Raw genomic sequence first — 20,055 nt, 5'->3', positions numbered from 1 at the left:
GGTTTAAAAATGAAAATCGTCTGGTTCGTTCACAATAAAGGTTACCCGTCGATTATTTCTTATATATATATATATATATATGAATTGGTATTACACAGGGCTAGTGGGAATGCAGGTTTGCAACGCAGGAAGTGTTTGATAATAGTTCTACGGTTCACCGAAAATAAATAAATGCGTTTGAAAGTACGTCTTTTAAAACAATATTTAAGAGTTTGCTGTTTCTCATAAAATTATCCCCTCCCCCTACTTCTTATTTCAATTGACTGCCATGAGTAATTCCAATATAGTTAGTTTCCAAACCATTTCAATATCTCCAACCACTTACTAGTTTAATTTTAATTATATTACACTGTTTTAGTGGATTTAAATTGGGATGATATGAGTTTACATCATTTTTTCACTTGTATGTCTCGGCAAATGGTGTGGTTTGTAGCTTCTAAATATTGCTTTAAACCCTCAATATTGTAGTTTTTTTGCATTGAACTTCCCAAATAAGGTGGCGCAAAATTTATTAATTGTTAATGAATGTGTTTGTTTTATTATCTCTGTACTGCCAATTTTGTAAATGAATTGCGTTCTGAGAAAACTGGGCATCATGCATGTGCGTAAAGTGTCATCCAAGATTAGCCTGTGCAGTCCGCACAGGCTAATCAAGGACGACACTTTCCGCCTAAACTTGATTTCCTTGAAACTAAAAATACCATAAAAACGGAAAGTGTCGTCCCTGATTAGCCTGTGCGGAGTGCACAGGCTAATCTGGGATGACACTTTACGCACATGCATTAAGCCCTGTTTGCTCAGAACAAGGCTGAAATATGCTATTAACGTATACAACTACGTGTGAGGTTTTGGAGCTCTACAAAACCGGTTTAAGCTATTAATTCTTCGAATCGACCTTTCTAAGGCGGTAACCCCATTTTTATCTAGTGGTTGTTTTAGTGATTTGTGTGTATATTTATCTCTTGTCTAGTACATTTATTGTGTGTTTCAATTTTTTTGCTAATTGGTTCCTTGCATATATAAAGATCTGCATATATATACTACTCAAAATTTGCTAAGGATCACTTTTTATTTTCACATTATCTTCAATTTAATTTAATTTAATTAAAATTGTTATTATGCAGGTTTTGATATTATAATGTGTGTTTTTGATTTTATGTTTATGGATTGATTTTTCATTGATGCGTGACGCTGGCTGAATCTAGCTAGGGGTGAACTTCAAATAACACATACTATAAAAAGTGATCCTTAGCAAATTTTGAGTAGTATGTATACAGCTGTATATGTTTCCCTACTATTGGCGCAAACGAACTTATCACTGAGTGTATATTTAAGAAGTTGATAATGTGTTATACATGTTCATTCCCGCTTTTTACACTGCGTGCTGAACATAATAATTTCCTTAATACAATTCATAACGGATACACGTATATTATTGATGAGTGATTTGATCATATGTGTCGAGTTCTGAGAAAACTGGGCATAATGCATGTGCGTAAAGTGTCATCCCAGATTAGCCTGTGCAGTCCGCACAGGCTAATCAGGGACGACACTTTCCGCCTTAACTGGATTTTCGTGTAGACGAGACTTCCTTCAAACGAAAAATACCATAAAAGCGGAAAGTGTCGTCCCTAATTAGCCTGTGCGGACTGCACAGGCTAATCTGGGACGACATTTTACGCACATGCATTATGCGCAGTTCGCGGCTCATATGATTAAGCGGATCTTCGCCGAATTGCTGTATACATGTATTTGTAATACGCCTTGCATTGAATCGCCACAGTCCCTCGCTATAGAAATAAGTGTGTGATGTCGCCACAGTCCCTCGCTATAGAAATGAGTGTGTGATGTCGCCACAGTCCCTCGCTATAGAAATGAGTGTGTGATGTCGCCACAGTCCCTCGCTATAGAAATGAGTGTGTGATGTCGCCACAGTCCCTCGCTATAGAAATGAGTGTGTGATGTCGCCACAGTCCCTCGCTATAGAAATGAGTGTGTGATGTCGCCACAGTCCCTCGCTATAGAAATGAGTGTGTGATGTCGCCACAGTCCCACGCTATAGACATGAGTGTGTGATGTCGCCACAGTCCCACGCTATAGACACGAGTGCGTGATTGCGGAAAACGACGTCCGTTTATGAGAACCAAACAAACTCTTACCATGTAAGTATGTCCAAGAAGATGTGTAATTTTAATAAGGATTTGTTCCTAGAATATTAAAAATTTCTAAATTGTATAAATTGCTACATGATAGGATGTTTATTATTTTCGGCTATAACTAGTATTTTGTTTCAAAAAATAGCACATCTACTCGCGTTTGTTCCAGTAACCACGAAGGAAATTAAATATGATCTATTACCGGATGCATTAATGGTTTCAAACATTTATTGTATTTCATGCTCAATATTTAGTAACAATATTATAGACAATCTCAGGGATGGTATCAGTATGTTAACATAATAATTTCACAGCGTTGAGCCCGGCATGTTTGACAGACCTGTTTATTGATTGCATCAAATCGGGAGCCAAAAACATATTATATCACTGAAATGTGCGCCTGTATATTTCACATGTAAGCATAATTCAATCTACATAATCTCGTGTTTTGACAAACATGTCTTGTACTATAGTGTTTTAGAGTTCTATTATAGTGTTTTAGAGCATATATCGAATGCCTCCGTCTTTCAGACACCAGTGTCTATATGCACATAGCATCGATGTACTGTTTAATGACAGAGAAGACCAAGTTAGCAATACAAATGCATAAAACCCGATTGACCTATGTGTGTCTTATAATGGATGAGCTATCTTTAAAAAATAGTGTGCATACATTAACATCAAGATATCGCGACTTATATCTATGCTAACAATCACCTTTGGACATATAGGTAATCTAAAATTTAACCTGTATTGTAATTCGCAGCTAAATTTGCAAAAACAAATGCTCATTTTGATTATCGGTTGATTAACGGCGAGTTTTGAATATAAAGCTGACATGTCAAAATGTATGTCATATTACAACGGTCGCAATATTGTCTCAACGACCGATTTGAAGTGTGGGCAAGTAGCCAATCATTACAAGTCATGCAGTAGACCTATGATAATGCGATATAAAATGATGTGTATCATTAGGACATTAATAAGTGGATTTTCCTTGAAATGTTATCTATTAGTTGACACGGAGAGGATTGTCATTTTTTCTTAATATTAAAACTTAATCGAGGAGAGCGTGTGCATTATACGTAAACAAATTAGGGACTGACACTAAAAGTATAAACGTACAAAAGTTTGTCTCAATGTTTTTATTTATTGTGTAACGCTGTAAAGCATATGGAAAATCGAAAGTTCAATGTTATTATCTTATGTTTAATATAAAACAAAAACCGGCGATTTGAAGTTGTTTCGTTAGAAAAAATACCGGAAGTAGTGTGCCATTGTGCCGCTGGGTTCAGGCGGTAAGGGTCGAGGATGCTTGAGACGCACCACCATTGGCTTCCGGTCATTATGGCCATCTACCTGCCGTTGTCGTTCATCATCACGTGAGTCGGTAGCGTGTATGCAGTACAGAACGTGTTTATTATCAAACATTTATAAAGAATATTCACATTTTATTTATTTTTTTAATTATAACGTTTAATTCTTATATTAAACGAATAATCTGCCATCGTTGTTAATTCAATAGAGATATTTAATAGTGTTTCTACGTATATGTCATGATAAAAAGTCACGATTTTAATAAACTTGAAGTTAATATAAATGAGCACCACTCTGTGAAAAGGGGGTTTAATGCATGAGCGTAAAGTGTCATCCCAGATAAGCCAGTGCAGTCTAATCTGGGACGACACCTTACAAGCATTAATCCCAGTTTTCACAGAACGCGGCTCAAATAAATCCTCATTTAAAACTATAAAGCCTGGGTTACACAACAGTCTGTCCCTAGTCAGCTTCTTTCTCTAATATATATTAACTATATTCATCTCTTTCTCTAATATATATTAACTATATTCATCTCTTTCTCTAATATATATTAACTATATTCATCTCTTTCTCTAATATATATTAACTTTATTCATCTCTTTCTCTAATATATATTAACTATATTCATCTCTTTCTCGACGTTCGGCTATTGATCTTTTTTCAGATGACTTTACTTTCTACACATCTGATATTGGCATTCAAAATAATCACGTTCTCTACAAAATGAAGGGGACATTATATCTTAAGCCCCAGTCCCATATAAGCACAGATTAACACGGCAGTACCAAGATCAAGATCTGGAATGATCTGGAACGATCCGTGGATTTATTTAAAAACAAATTAGCATCGACGGTCTTCCAAAGACCCTCATCCCGGTGACAACACGGTATCTACACGAACCAAATCATATCAACACAGTCAGTCCCGGCAGCAACACCAGCAATCAACAAGGCGCCCATACGGATTGTTCCGGACCAAAAAGGCAGAAATACGGATAGCCCCGGACAAACACGGACCGACACGTCATCTACACGGACCATCCCGAAAGTACACGGCAACAACACGGATAACCACGGCAGCGATACGGATCAAACACGATTTTGATATTGGCATTCAAAATAATCACGTTCTCTACAAAATGAAGGGGACATTATATCTTAAGCCCCAGTCCCATATAAGCACAGATTAACACGGCAGTACCAAGATCAAGATCTGGAATGATCTGGAACGATCCGTGGATTTATTTAAAAACAAATTAGCATCGACGGTCTTCCAAAGACCCTCATCCCGGTGACAACACGGTATCTACACGAACCAAATCATATCAACACAGTCAGTCCCGGCAGCAACACCAGCAATCAACAAGGCGCCCATACGGACTGTTCCGGACCAAAAAGGCAGAAATACGGATAGCCCCGGACAAACACGGACCGACACGTCATCTACACGGACCATCCCGAAAGTACACGGCAACAACACGGATAACCACGGCAGCGATACGGATCAAACACGATTTTCCACGGACCGACAATAATTTATATAAAAGCAGGTTGATGTTCGGTAATTTCATCGATTTGGCTGGCCAGTAAGCGCAGTGGTTGGTACACGCGCTTTTCACCTAGGCGACCCGGGTTCTATACCCGGTCTTGGCAGCATGTAAATTTGGTTGTTGGTCACCATACCAGACAGGTGAGATTTCCTCTGGGTACTCCAGCTTCACTGAACAGCACAAGATCACACTTATATTGAAATTTTGCAGTAAATACAAATATCTGAAAATTGCAAGTATGATTCAATATTATTCGCTTTTCTCGAGTGAAGAAAATTAATTAGGTAGAAGTGATCTGACACACTGTAAGTCTGCACATAATGCAGCTTCAGGCGCGATAGAACTTCAAAATGCACAAACTGACACGCACACATACACACACACACGCAAACACACGCACGCACACAAACACACGCACAAAGTGATTCCATCATTATGCAATCGGATCTAAAACGGGAAACGTCGTATTTTCAGTACACAGTTAAAACGTCGAAATGCAAACAAAATTAAATGTACTGTAAAAGTTTGCATTCCAGTTACCTAACGCTCAATACGAGCACCATCTGCTACCGATGAAGAACAGCACAAACAAGAAGAAACAAGCTCAAGGTCCAGATCTAGATCGTCATCAACTTCACAAGTACATCTACATGCATTAGCACCACCCACGGAAACAACACTAAAATGAAAAAGTAATTCATCTCGTCCTTTAAGAGGAAAATGGGGTCGGTAGTTGGCCGCTTTGCTCAAGGAGAAAACTATGTTGTACACGAAACGCAAGAAGAAATGCTAACACACGGCAAATAAAACAGAGCTTTGGATTTAAAACAAAGCAGAGCTTAATCTGGAGTCCGGGACTATGTTGAAGATCTGGTATGAGAGCGCCAGGACTGTTAGACAAGAATAAAAGATCTGCAACCAACGAAATTGCTAATAGGCTAAACTTCCTAATAAAGAATTTTGCGATCATGTCGTCTCAAAAAGCGAGAGGGGATGGCTGATCAGCAAGAAATTTGAATACAAATTTAAAATACTTATGTTATTTTGTTTGTCAGTTTTATTACAGGATGTTATTATTATGCTGTTTTTTACCATATTTATTGAAAGATAAAGGATGCGTGATAAACTAAGTGATATACGGTTAGTTGATACGTGATTTGTGTATTGTCTATATCACATGCCGGAACTAACTATTGGCGGTTGCTATTGAGTTTAATCGACTTCATTGTTTTTATCAATGACGAGAAACACTTGAAATAAAGGATATAATCACAAGATTAAAACATAAGGATAAACAGAATAGATGGTTGGTGTCTTGGATAAGGAAAAAATATTGTGCTCGGCTGACCGGATAAAATTCCTACGCCTTGAACGATAAACTATCACCATTCAAAACACTACCTTTTCTTTATACTGTATGATTAATAACATATAACTACAATGTGTTTCACTAAAATGTGTTCCCGGAATGTCAAAGACAACCAAGGCACAAATATGGCTGTCCCCGTCCCAATAGGGCAGTTACACGGACCATTCCGGATCACCCCAGGTGCTGACATCGTCCCGGATCGTCACGGATCAGGACGACATTGGTTACCTCCAAAATCGGTCATGTTAGCCGGAGCCCCAAGGACATTCCCGGACGTTCAATGAACTACATGGGTCGACATGGAGCTACACGGCGGCTACACGGTTCACATTCCGAATCGTGCCGGATCCGATCCGTGCTTTTTCGGTATCTATATGGGACTTGGGCTTTAGCGTCGATGTTCTTTGAAAAACCATCAACCCTGTTAAACCAAGGCATCGACACGGACCAACCCGTACCAACAAGCACAAACTTGAGTGAAGTCTAAAAAGTCCAAATACAGAAGACACTGACGCTGGCATTGAGTTGACAGTAGCATTGAGTTACATAGCTTCAAGGGAAAGCTACTACTCTCGGATGAATGGTTTCCGGGTCGCACACAACACTTTTTCCAATATCATTCGTCAGGTCTGTGATACAATACTTTCAGCATTTACTGAGAATCTAGTTCCCCGTCCTTAAAAGCCGGATGAGTGGACTTGCATCGTCAATCAGTTTGAAAACCCGTTGTAGCTTCACAACAGCGAGGGTGCCTTCCACGGGAAGCACAGCGCCGTAAAGTCTCGCCGTTTGGCTATTGTAAAATAAGTACAATGGTTAAGATTGCATAATCCCCATGGCCTTGGTCGACGCCAACTACAAGTTTATTTCGGCGAAAGTAGGCAGAAATGGATCAGCAGTTTATACACAACAACAGTGAGCTAACGGAAACCACTGACAAGAGTCTTCAAGTACGAATGTTATAGGGGGTGGCTAATTTCAACAAACGCGTTCGGTATTCTTGCTCATTGCTGTCGATGTCTGCTTACTACAATGTTGCAGTCTCCAGAGACAGTGACGTCCATTGTGTTGTCTTGCATCTGCGTACACAACCCTTTGAGACTGCGCAAATGACATTAGAATGTACGTGTAGCTGACAATGAGGAAAACAATCACACCATCATACCAAGACAATGGCGAAACGACAACATGCTCATAGATGGTATCTCGGAGCTCTCTGCACACTCAACCGCCATGCACTGTGTGAACTACACATGATTCTTCTTGAGCAAATCGACCGTACTGTTCCTGTGAAAGAACTAGGGACGTCTTCTATTTCTCTAAAGCGACAGTTTCTGTGGGTGAAGTTGAAACTTGTGGGTGAAGTTGATACTTGTAGATCTTCATGGCGATTTTGGCCTGAAAATTGGCATTGTTTCGTCGTGTTGCTGCAGTTCTTCATTGGTAACGGATGGTGCTTAGTGACGATCATTTGGGAACTGCAAGGCTCACTTTGACAGTTCGTATCATTGTCGTTTTCGTTTTGACGTTTTAGCTATGTGCACAAAATACAATGTATCCTATAAGATACATGATGGGATCACCGAAAATCTGTTTGCTTTTATACAAGTTAATGTCGGCCCGGGGGAGATCGAGTTTAGTCCGTATCTCTTTCGCGTTGGTCCGTGTTTTTCCTGTGTCGGGTTTGACCATTTTTGCACGGGATGGTCCGTGTTTATGCCGTGATTTGGCACCTGGAGGGATTGTATTTGAAAGAATGTCGACGCTTAAAAATCCCAAAAGTCCACGGATCTTCCTGATCTTAATTCGTTGGATCCTTGCGATCTGGGACTACCGTATCTATCCGTGCTTAAATGGGACTGGAGCTTAACTGGTTTGCCTTTACAAGTTTGTCCATATTTTTACCGAAACTAAATGCATTGTGATAACGAATGCTGATAAATTTAAACAATTCCGCATCAGCAATAAGAATAACGTGGTGTTTGAGAAAGAAAATAATAACTGCTCCGATTAACTGTCGACCCGCAACTCACTTAGCAGTCGCGTATAAATAATATCGATGGGAAACACAATTCAGTTTGCTAAAAATACACAGTGTGACTTCAATGGTCAAACGGAAATTATCGTGGTTTAATGTTCCATTTACAAGACGCAATGAGATTTTTTAAAGACGCACGTCATTCGAAAATAGTTCTTATGCGATATCCTGCCAGCTTGCTCCAGCCGCACAGTCTTATCAGGATATGCTGAGGAGGATACTCGGGAGATGCCACGAATCCTTGTGTTTAATAAAGGAAAGCGTGGCCCATGACCAGAGGCTGGGCTTGAGCTTCGCATTTATCATATGACATAAGACCAATTTTCGCATGATCGGATGTAACCGTGTTTTTAAATGTGTTAAAAGAAAACTGAGTCTTAATCAAGTATCAACATCATGTTTCGATGACGAATAAATCAATTCATATTAAGTCATGTGAGTACACATATGAGGTGATCTCACGGAGTACATTTCATATCTACGAACTGTATTATGTACTTAAATATACGTGAACTTTATAACAAACATATCAGGCTGTTGATATGCGACTATTCTGTAAAAAAATTAACACTTAAACCTTTGATTTAATTTTATTAATGTTCTACCTTTTTTTTCAAAGTGAGAATATACGCAGAATTTCTTCTTTTTAATTTCTTGTTTCTTGTTACTAAACTTAAGTACGGCTGAAAGCGGTGTTAATGCAATTCCATCATCAAGCCATATGAATTTTACAAACCCATTTGTGTTTCTATGCAGGTATTCGATGGCGGTTGCTTACAAGCACGTAGAGCCCGGCTTCCCGTACATCAGTGACACGGGAACCATCCCCCCGGACAGCTGCGTGTTCGGTCAGCTGCTCAACATCGGCGCTGTCATAGGTAACCAAGCAACACGATGTTAAATATAGCATTTCATGTTGCATGTTCGTTGCCAATTGCTCAGTTTTTGTGTTTATCTGATATGTGTATTCTTGACTCTCATCATTCTGGTGTACAAAGTCTTAGAGTAAACCCAAATGCCCGTCGCAAGATTCGACCCACCTAGTTATATTATAATACGATCATCTGCTGTGAATTGCCATTACCTGAGATGCATAAATCCATTTAACCCATTTATTCCTAGCGTAAAGCATTTTCTGTAAGAAATATTCTAAATATAGAAAAAAATATACTAGACATCCCTAATTTTGGGAATAAATTGATCCAATTTAGAAGGATGGGAGAGTCCACTAGGCATAAATGGGTTAAGTATTAGGTTTCAGTTCAACGTTTCATGTATTTGTCATCATGCGACATTGCGATTCTTTTTTTCTACGGTCTTTTGTTATGGTTTTTCAAGCCCCACGTATCATCAGTAGCATCGAACACAAACACAGCTTTTGTAACACAAGTTTGTGATTTTAAACATGTAACCGTCTTAAATCATACTTACTTGCCTAATATTCAGGTGGCTTTATTATCTACATCCGGTACAGTCACATCCTCTACCACTTCCGGTCCGTCCCAGGTCGGATGGGCCTCTTACGTCTCAACACTGCCGCTTACATCATCGGCCTGCTCACCGTGCTGGGTGTCAGCATTGTGGGAAACTTCCAGGTACCTGTTTTATGTGCGAGCCTTACAGATGGTGTTTTAAACCGCATGAAGTGTTTTACAAAAGTAAGATGATTAATGGCGGTGATGAAGCTGTTGTTGGTTGTGGTGCTGAAGATTGGTAAAATGTACTTTAAGTGAGTTTTCACCGTTATCATTACCACTGAGCCTATCTCTTACATAACCATCAGAGATCACGGAAATAGTCGTTGCGATCATGCGTTTAGTCAATACGCATACCAATATCAGAACAATAGTTTATATACTGTTAGTCATTTAAGTATCATTTAGAAAGAACACTGATTAAACTATGTTTGTATTCCAGGAAACCAACGTGATCGGTGTGCACCTTTTAGGAGCATTTATGGGGTTCGTAGTTGGGTTCGTATATTTCGTGCTCCAGACAGTGATCTCGTACAAGGTGCGAGACACAGACATACCCGGAAACACACCCAACATTCGCAAGTTCCGGGTGCTCCTGAACGTCATAGACTTTATATTTTTGGTGCTGGGTATCCTTTTCGCTTGTAAAGAGTCAGCCGGTCGTTCCTTTAAGTACTGTATACCCTGTTTATGTTTGTGTGCACATGTGGTTAGCGTGTGGTTATGATATGAATAAGTTAAAACATCATTTTAATGAAAAGTAATCGAATTATAACGAAAAATCAAAATCAATTATGGTACCGAGGTCCGTAAACTTTCCAAGGAAAATGCCCTTTACTCCGTGAAGATTTCAGTCTTGGATCGGGTCATATCGACGACGAGTAGGTCACGCGAGTTGTGTATCGTGTAATTTATTAAAATTTGACCCAGGATTTGAATCATATTGCAAGATATGTGTATATTTATAGAAAGGGAATTCATTTCTGCGTTGAATAAGACCGAGTTCATGGAAACCGCTGCACAAATGATGCAGTTATGGTTGTTCAAAGCGATGCACCCTGTTTTCGGGTCATTTTAAGTTGAATAGCTTGTTATATTTGAAAGTGAATTTAATTTTTCGTTATTATTTGATTATTTTTTTATTTAAAATGATGTTTTTGCTAATTAATATCATAGCTACACGCTAACCACTGTTTGTGTGGTTAGCACCAATAATTTACTTCTTAGACTCTATAGCGTGTTCCCATAAAAGCTGTATAGAGTAACCTACATCACACTTAGTATTTGATTCTAAATCTAACAACCGCGTTTGCACCCTCATATACAATATGCCAGTTCCCAGCATTGTGTACATATTTAACATCTTACTGTTAAAGGGACTTGTTCACAGAAAGAGGTATATTTAAAGTGTGTCAGTAAATGCCATTAATTGTTATATTTGATCAACGGAACTATAGAGCCTCAATATAATAACGGAAATTAATTAAGATGATGAATCAAACGAAAAGTTTGTCATCAGCAGGAGTGGAACCAGTGACGCAGAAACCACTCTGCCATCTTATACCTAATATTCGTTATCCACATCGAGTAATTAAATTTAACGAAAATTTCAGAATCATTTCAGATTATTAAATCGCTTCGCGTTTCTCAAGTTTTTTTTTCAATTGCAAAATATGATTATTCGTTAAGAAGCAGGTATTTTCGATATGAGTCTATGTCACCTGTGGCGTAGTTTGCTCTTCGATTAATAGTGTTCTTTTACTGTTTAATTTTTGTGACAAAACGTTAGAGAATTGCCCTTGATTTTTTAAATATTTTTTCTTATGTACATCTGCCTTCCGTTTGAAGATAATTATGATTACATAATTATGATATTATGGATTGCATTAATGATATTTTTATGAAAGGTGAATATTTATTGGGATGAACGATCTTCCAACTTTAAATGTATTTAGTGCCATACTTGTTTCTGGTCGTGTCAGTTTGATCATGTTTTATTATGCTAGAATATTACATTATCATCCATAGGCAATAAGATCTAGTGTGAGCGAAACCAATGACTGGCTTGGGGCAACAGTAAACATTTTACATGTCGTTGACTATTTGTTGACGTCAAAAATATATATCAATATTGCATATTTTACCTTGTCCGGGAGATATATGTGTGCATACTGTGCGAATACTCCAGTGTTGTCTGTACTAATCTTAACTCGCCAGCTGCTACACTGAGCCCTATATCGAAGACACTGGGGCCTGGCCCAGGCGTTAATAGGCTTAAGTGGACCGCACACCACCCCGTAAGTTTTGTAACGCGTCGAAAACACATTTTAGCCATTCTAATGTAACATAATTGTTGATTGTAGCATATTTTGCAAAATTATCTTCGTTGAAGTCCTCTAATAATAAACACGAAAAGAAGTACCGATTCAGAGCGCAGCACTTCAAAATATTTTTGGCTATTCATAAAATTAACAAATTATGTTAGAATCGAGGTAAACTTGTTAATCGGCAAACAAGCAGCGAGTTGAGGTTCTATTACTATGAATCCCCCCTATGACTGTTGTTTATCTACAGATATACGATAATTAATCGAGTACCAGTTCTTTATTAAAATATTGAATTCTAAGTTATATGCTAAGGCTCAACAAATCGATATGTTGTTCGAAGCGGTCTGGAAAATAAGAACTACAGAGCGCAATAAAATAAAATAAAACAAAATAAACAAGTATTAAGCCCGTATTCGATACAATTAGCAAAATAAACAGATCGTGTTAGTATTAAAATATGGAAACATTACTGCCAAACGCGTTCAAAGCTTTATAATATAAATTGCACTTGGTTTCGTCCTAAAACCCATCCAGCCTGTTCTTGGCTTTTGTTAATGATTCGTATAAAGAACGTTTGAGTTGTGTTAATATTTGTTTCAGTTTTCACTCATAGATTATAGAATAAGAGAATAGTATAGTCCTGCAACCAGTTCTCTTATTCTGCCAGCTTTAATAACCGGAGGTCTATCTTCAAGACTGTTAGGTGACCAGCCATAGCAAGAAATGTCAGTAGATTTTAGCGGCATTATAATTTTTTACTTAGTCGTTTGTATGCACTTCGTTGAGTTTGTATTTGCTCAATAACGCCAATAGATTATTGTCCCCTACCGGTTTCACCGAAGGGGACTTATGGTTTACGCTCTGTGTGTCTGTCTGTGAGTCTGTGAGTCTGTGAGTCTGTCTGTCTGTCTGTCTGTCTGTCTGTCTGTCTATCTGTCTGTCTGTCTGTCTGTCTGTCTGTCTGTCTGTCTGTCTGTCTGTCTGTCTGTCTGTCTGTCTGTCTGTCTGTCTGTCTGTCTGTCTGTCTGTCTGTCTGTCTGTCTGTCTGTCAGTCTGTCTGTCTGTCACACATTTCTGGATCCTGCGATAACTTTAAAAGTTCTTAACATTTGTTAATGGAACTTGAAACATGGATAAATGGCAATATGGACATTATGCACGTCATTTCATTTTGATCCTACGTTAAAAATTCTGCAAATAGACTAGAAATACTGCTGAAAATGTTGTTTTTTTTGGATCCTGCGATAACTTTAAAAGTTCATAATATTTTTTCATGAAACTTGCAACATGGATAAATGGCAATATGGACATTATGTTCGTCATTTCTTTGTGTTCCAACATCAAAAATTGTGGTTGCTATGGCAACCAACAACAAAAATTGTCTGAAAATGGTGGAATTTCTGACAATGGTGGAGCCGGTAGGGGACCATATTGCTTGACAATAGCCTTGTTTTAAATACATTTTACTTTATTCTTTGAAACCATTGGTTTGACATTTCATGACAGAATCAGTAGACGATGAGCAAAGTTTTAGAACACTTATGGTGGTAAATCAAATTTTCGTTTTGTAAAAGACCAGGTTGCTTTGCGCTGCAATATTGTGTCGAATGAAACCTAAAATATATCATAAAATATGTATGCTTAACTGAATGGACAAAAACTATTATTGAAAAGAAACTCGGATTCGGGGCTGAAAATGAATCCCGCGATTTAACTATTTTAAGGTACGGGAGCTCCGACAAACCCCATATCAATTTGTTGTGACCTAGATAACGTATTGTTTACATATGTTAAAACAACTTCAAATCAAAATACGTAAAAACATAAAACACGATATATTTAAGCTTAAATTCTCAATCAATGTGTTAAGTGCTGGAATAGTAAAGCTATAGTGTATAATACAGACGCTGCGTTTGCCATTTAACTTGAATAATTCATGAATAATTATTATTTCCAGTTTTGTGATTGTATTCACTGATTTGAATGCTGCGTGTCATTCTAGTTTTGCTCTTTTAATACGTTGCATTAGTACATGTATGTGTGAACCAGTTTAAATAATTTACATTATTATTCAATTTTGTATAATTGTTTTGGTATTGTGTACTATATATTATAATATTTTTGGTAATGCTTGAACAGCTCAGTTCAACATAATTCACAAACGTACACGATTCACCATTAAATGGAATTCTCTGATGTGTCCAGGCTTTAGATTAAGTATATTTTCAATGTATGGTATTTTCAGGCTTAAACATGTAATTGTACAAGCTCTATGTGCGTTATATTGCCAGTGCAATAGTAAATATGGTGGGGCTAGATTAGATAACTGATTAAACAAAACGTGCTTTATAGAAATGGCATTGCAAATTATATTCTCAAAAACATTAACCGATTTACCTTTTGTTTTTTAAATGTGAAATTTTAACCCTCGACAAAGGACTGTATCCAAGATATATTATGTATTTCACGGAAAGGTTACAGCCGTAGGAAGCTTCAAATTTTAAATCCAATTGTAAAGCTTGTCAAAATAAACGAAACACTTTTCTGGAAGAGATGTCGATAACATATTTGATTGTCATGTGCATGTATATTTGTGTCTCGTTCTGAGAAAACTGGGCATAATGCATTTGCGTAAAGTGTCGTCCCAGATTAGCCTGTGCAGTCCACACAGGCTAATCAGGGACGACACTTTCCGCTTAAACTAGGTTTTCGGTTAAAAGGGACTTCCTTAAAACGAAAAATACCATTAAAGTGGAAAGTGTCGCCCCTGATAAGCCTGTACGGACTGCACAGGCTAATCTGGGACGACACTTAACGCACATGCATTTTGCACAATTTCCACAGAACAAGACACATGTAAATCTTCGTCATGATAACAATTACTTTACTGCATGTACAGTATGCAAGCGTTCGCACGTGCGCACCTTTTTATATCCACGATATCGCTTACTGTACTTGTCCTTAACTTCCTAGTTGGCACCATGTCGCTTGTATCTAAAAGTCTCGGGCCCGGGGCAGGCATTTCAAAACGGAATTGGAAGCCGGATAACTATGTAAGTCAGCTGCATGGTAACTATGCAGGACAAAAACTATATTGACGGATATGCATTAAGTAGCATTATAGTATATTGTACTTACGTTTTTATTATCAAAATATTTCTTCAGTATGAGTATATATTTATGGAGAATATCTACGAGGGATTTTTTTTAAACATCTATTCGACGCTCTCTTTTTGCATAACATGAAAATAAATATGCACTGGTTAAGTGTGCCCTTTCCTAGTTTATTATTGCTTAAGAACATATTGTGTGTGTGTGTTGTGTTATAAATGTTTTTGTATTACGGTAGATGTATAGTGAACAGTACGTTAGAATACAATTCTGCAACACAAATAATGTAACACACATTTTCCAAAAAGTTATTAAGTTGAACTCAACGTAGTTTTTGTCCAAAACCATAACACCCCGAATCTGCTTATAGCCGCCATTAGAACTTATATAGCCGCCATTAGAACTTATATGCAATTCGTGGGCTGACTTATAGCCGCTATTAGAACTTATATGCAATTCGTGGGCTGAGGTTCAACTGTTGCATTTGTAAACAATGGTTCGACTCTCTGAGCTTTTTATACTGCATCAGAACAGCAATCTCGAAATGACCTTAACTTGAACAGTGGCCGTAATGACGAGCAAAGCACAGGAAAAAGGGCCGGAAGACGGGGTTCCTGTTAGTAAATGGACATCCGAGTACCCGGTAGATATATACCAACAAATATCCCATTTAAGATAGCTGTGCTCCATTTCATGCCCATATGATCAATTTATTGACACATAATTGATTATAGTTTAGCAACAGACACGTAAAAAAATAGCTTGTCAATATTTTCTTTTTATGAGACGGTCAGTCAGTAAGTAGATAAGCATTTGCATGTACTTTGTCCAAAGTTAATTTATGGGGCCTCATGTTTACACGTGTTCCATTTTTGCTTGTTTCATCCTTTTATCCGAAAGAAACGCCGCAATATGCATCGTTGATTGTTTTGAAATTGAAATTGCGTTTTAAAATGATTAAATACATGTATTCTATGATAAATCAAACTGCTTTCTAAGTGAATTAACCAGGGCTACAACCATATTGGAAATCATGGTTATTTTTTCGGGTGTGTTGGACGGGCGGCGCAAGGAGTTAGTCTCCAACCAATAACTTAAGTGTGCTATGTGTACATTGACCAATATATAATAAGCCCAGTTTTCTCAAAACAAGACACATATGCAGTCTGGTCATGGGAGTCTATTTTGGTCCAGTATGATCAAGGCCACCGTCACTGTTACTGAAAAGAGAAAACACTGTATTCCGCTCAATTACTTGAGTTTGAACGGAAGTATTGCTCTCAAATGTGTGCAAGTTTACTTGCAGACATAGCTTGGGATTGAACTAGGTTAACTGGAATAAGTTAATAATTAACACATGGAATACATTGTTTCCTGACCTTGTCATCTTTTATGTTTTTGGTTCGTTTCTTGAAACAAACTAAACCGACTGTGCATGGAATGTCCTTTATTTTCGCAGTGTGTTTCATAAATGTCTCATTATTTATTATACTATTTGTTTCATGAATGCCTAATTATGTATTATACTATTTGTTTCATGAATGCCTCATTATGTATTATACTATTTGTTTCATGATTGCTTCATTATGTATTAAACATTTTGTTTCATGAATGCCTCATTATGTATTTTACTATTTGTTTCATGAATGCATCATGATGCATTATAAATAACACGATACAACATAAAATTGCAGGCTAATTCAGTGATCTGGTTGCGTTGCACGACGTTTTCGCTAAGGTAGTAAGTCCGTATTTTTCAGGGGTACCCGGAGCACCTAGTGGCGACCATTTCAGAGTGGCTTGTAGCCTTTACTTCCGTTACATACTTCGCCACATTTTACACAGAATTCAAGCACTTCCGGGTCAAAGCACCGGAAATCGTCTACTATGATGTGAGCGACAATGCTTGCACTGCTGTAGGGATTTCTTCTTTAAGTTGATAAATGTTAAATATGTGAAAACATCTGTGATATTCATATTTTTGCTACTTGATTAGTTTTCCATGGCGTATTAATGACATATAAGGCTTGTATTATTCGGACCACTCATTCCTATGAATTTTATAAAATTAAGCACTTAAAGCGATACATGTTTTTGTTTAATTGATGCATACATTGATATTATTCGTTCCTATTAATTTCTTTGGAACCTTAATTGATACCATTCATCTGTGTCTACATGAATATTATTTTTGTCTTCTTTGATATCAATGGTGCCTCTATTGATATTGTTGGTGCCAATATTGATATGAAATCCCTTCACTGATATGTGCCAAAACTGACAACATCGGGTGTCAACATTGATATTGAAAACATTGGTGCATATATTGCTGGCTCATCCTCCCACAACAGACGCATGTATCAGTTTACCTTAACAAACTTTCAAAAAAAATTAAACGATTGGATAAAAAAATCGTTTGTTATTAATGAACAGTGAGTGGTTTAATACATGAGTCGTATTCTGAGAAAACTGGGCATAATGCATGTGCGAAAAGTGTCGTCCCAGATTAGCCTGTGCAGTCAGGGTCGACACTTTCCGCTTTTATGGTATTTTAGTTTCAAGGATTAAGCCCATTTTTCCAACAACAAGGCTCATATATGCAAGCCTTAATTGTTTTCCATATATTGACGTTGTTAAAACGTTTTATTATTTGGCTGTTTTATGTTATACTGCATGACGTATAATTAAAGGTCTGCAAAAGTGGTTTCGTTTGTTTTTTAAAAGCTTTGCATGATTAACTACTCTGATAGCAAACACCATGGGTCAGTAGTAACTGAAGTATTTGGTGATGATACTCTAATGCATAGCATGCGTGTTAACAAATTCATATGAGCCGTGCTCTGTGAAAAAGGGGTTTAATGCACGTGCGTTAAGTGTCGCCTCAGATTAGCCTGTGCAGTCCACACAGGCTAATCAGGGATGAAACTTTCCGCTTAAACAAGATTTTTGCTATGGAGAGACTATCGTTAAACGAAAAATACCATAAAAGCGGAAAGCGTCGTCCATGATAAGCCTGTGCGGACTGTACAGGCTAATCTGGGAAGACACTTTACGCACATGCATTAAACCCCTTTTTAACAGAGCACGGGCTAGATGTATGTTTAATTTGCATATATTCAGCAAAACCATCAGCCGACATTATATGTTATGCTGACAAATTTTCAACATTTTTCCTGCTGCACGTAATATCATTGGATGGTGCTTGCTTTAACACTGAACATATCCATAAGCTTATTTATAAAGGTAAATGTTCAAAACTTCGGCAGATATTGGCATTAAATTCTTTTAAATGTAATTACACAAATTACTGGCTTTCTTGCATGGTATCATTGAATTTATTTTTGCGATGTGGATAAACATTAGTATTGCTAATGTGATGATTATTGTGATGCATTTTGCTTGTACTAGGACGGGACAAATCGAAGGGTTTTTGGCATGAACGGGATAGGATTTTCGACATCAAGACGTGGACGCTTTTAGGCTGCCTTTCCAGTGAGCATTGTTTATCTATGGCAACCATATGCACTCGCTTATCGCTTAACCTGGTGCATGCGGTTGGTAAAAAAATATAAATTTAAGAGAAATAACCATATTACAACCGTAGAGTACTGCTCTTTTTCTGAATAAAGTCAGCAGGAAACGATGTAGTTGTTAATGTGGGTGATTGATTCCTTAACCCTCTCCCACTGAGATACGTATTTCGATGTGTTTGTTGTCTCGTAGAAAGTTATATTTAATTGAAAACCTTTCTATCTAGATTCAAGTTGTTAAGGCTTCATCTCCAACCCGAGATGGATACTGATGAGCAGCAAACAGCATGAAATCTGAACAGACTGCGAGTTACTCGCAGGCAGTTCTGGTTTTGTTCTGTTTGCGCTTAGCCATTTGCACTTAGCACCTGAATGGGAAAGGATTAAGTTACATAGCTGACCACATTGAATGCTGTTTTCGGAATGCGCTACACTGGTTGGCAAAACATCAAGATTTCGTTGACCTTACGCCACATTGGTAACTGTAGAAGGCTAGTGTGTGTTGTCCTCTGCTTTGCAGGAGACCACTGGGGAAGAAAGGCGGGGCTTCGCTCAGTCAAGTGGACCCAACTATCGGACCATACAAGACTTGAACTGCTATGGCAACGAGAGCAGGCCCGAAGTGGAAACAGCACTTGTTTAACTTCTGCAAACTGTGTGTGTTCAGCAATAACTTCAGGGATACAATAGACAATGACAAAATGCTTCATAATCGCTTAAACCGAATATAACACACAATTAAATATAACACGAATGATCTGTTTCGTAACCTCGTTCATGCTTCTACAGCAGGAATTTCTGGGAAACGTTCTTTTGTTCTCAACAGATAGCGGCGATCTTTTGTATGTACTGGTGCTAACAACGCTTCCAAAGGTTAAGCTTGTTTATATTCACGGTTCTCAATTTATAAAACGTTGGACATTAGTTCACCAATTACTACAGGCATACTATAGACAACCTCAAACAAGCTTTATAATCGCTAAAACCGAAAACAACTAAATATAACAAGAAATATCTTTTAAAAATGTAGTCGGCGTAAACGCTGACTTTGAAATAAAGTTTGCAATTAACTTTTATAAATTAATAAATAAATAAAACGAAAACAAAAGTTTAACTATTGTGTGTGTTTTTTTTTTCACTTGTAAGTTGCATATTCACCGCATGAAATGTGTGTAAGCAT

General features: G+C 37.7%; 1 protein-coding gene across 14 annotated transcripts; it reads left to right on the top strand.

Moving 5' to 3' along the window:
- The first annotated feature begins 3,023 nt into the window (after nucleotides 1–3,023).
- On the top strand, nucleotides 3,024–19,989 carry LOC127853106 (DNA damage-regulated autophagy modulator protein 2-like). Of its 14 annotated transcripts, none has more exons than XM_052387322.1 (8): nucleotides 3,025–3,538; nucleotides 9,189–9,310; nucleotides 9,879–10,027; nucleotides 10,350–10,536; nucleotides 12,125–12,204; nucleotides 17,106–17,237; nucleotides 18,754–18,837; nucleotides 19,396–19,543. In XM_052387322.1, the coding sequence occupies exons 1-7, from the start codon at nucleotides 3,468–3,470 to the stop codon at nucleotides 18,823–18,825; spliced, it is 813 nt and encodes a 270-aa protein (XP_052243282.1). In that variant the 5' UTR covers nucleotides 3,025–3,467; the 3' UTR covers nucleotides 18,826–18,837; nucleotides 19,396–19,543. The 14 variants fall into 14 exon arrangements, 10 of the variants coding, with proteins under 10 accessions (XP_052243275.1, XP_052243276.1, XP_052243282.1 ...); XM_052387321.1 differs by lacking the exon at nucleotides 12,125–12,204 and adding an exon at nucleotides 15,208–15,287 and having other exon boundaries at nucleotides 3,026–3,538; XR_008036465.1 differs by lacking the exon at nucleotides 18,754–18,837 and adding an exon at nucleotides 15,208–15,287 and having other exon boundaries at nucleotides 3,030–3,538.
- Nucleotides 19,990–20,055: the final 66 nt, after the last annotated feature.

The sequence above is a fragment of the Dreissena polymorpha genome, chromosome 12, assembly GCF_020536995.1.
Source record: "Dreissena polymorpha isolate Duluth1 chromosome 12, UMN_Dpol_1.0, whole genome shotgun sequence".
Lineage (NCBI taxonomy): Eukaryota > Metazoa > Mollusca > Bivalvia > Myida > Dreissenidae > Dreissena > Dreissena polymorpha.
Note: the sequence above shows the minus strand (reverse complement) of the source record. Positions and strands in the feature narration are given on the sequence as shown.

Coding starts and splice junctions, on each gene's coding strand:
- LOC127853106 (XM_052387315.1), top strand. CDS start 3,468: ATGCTTGAGACGCACCACCATTGGCTTCCGGTCATTATGGCCATCTAC. Junction 9,311..9,878: donor CAACATCGGCGCTGTCATAG/GTAACCAAGCAA, acceptor CCTAATATTCAG/GTGGCTTTATTATCTACATC. Junction 10,537..15,207: donor CTTTATATTTTTGGTGCTGG/GTATCCTTTTCG, acceptor TTAACTTCCTAG/TTGGCACCATGTCGCTTGTA.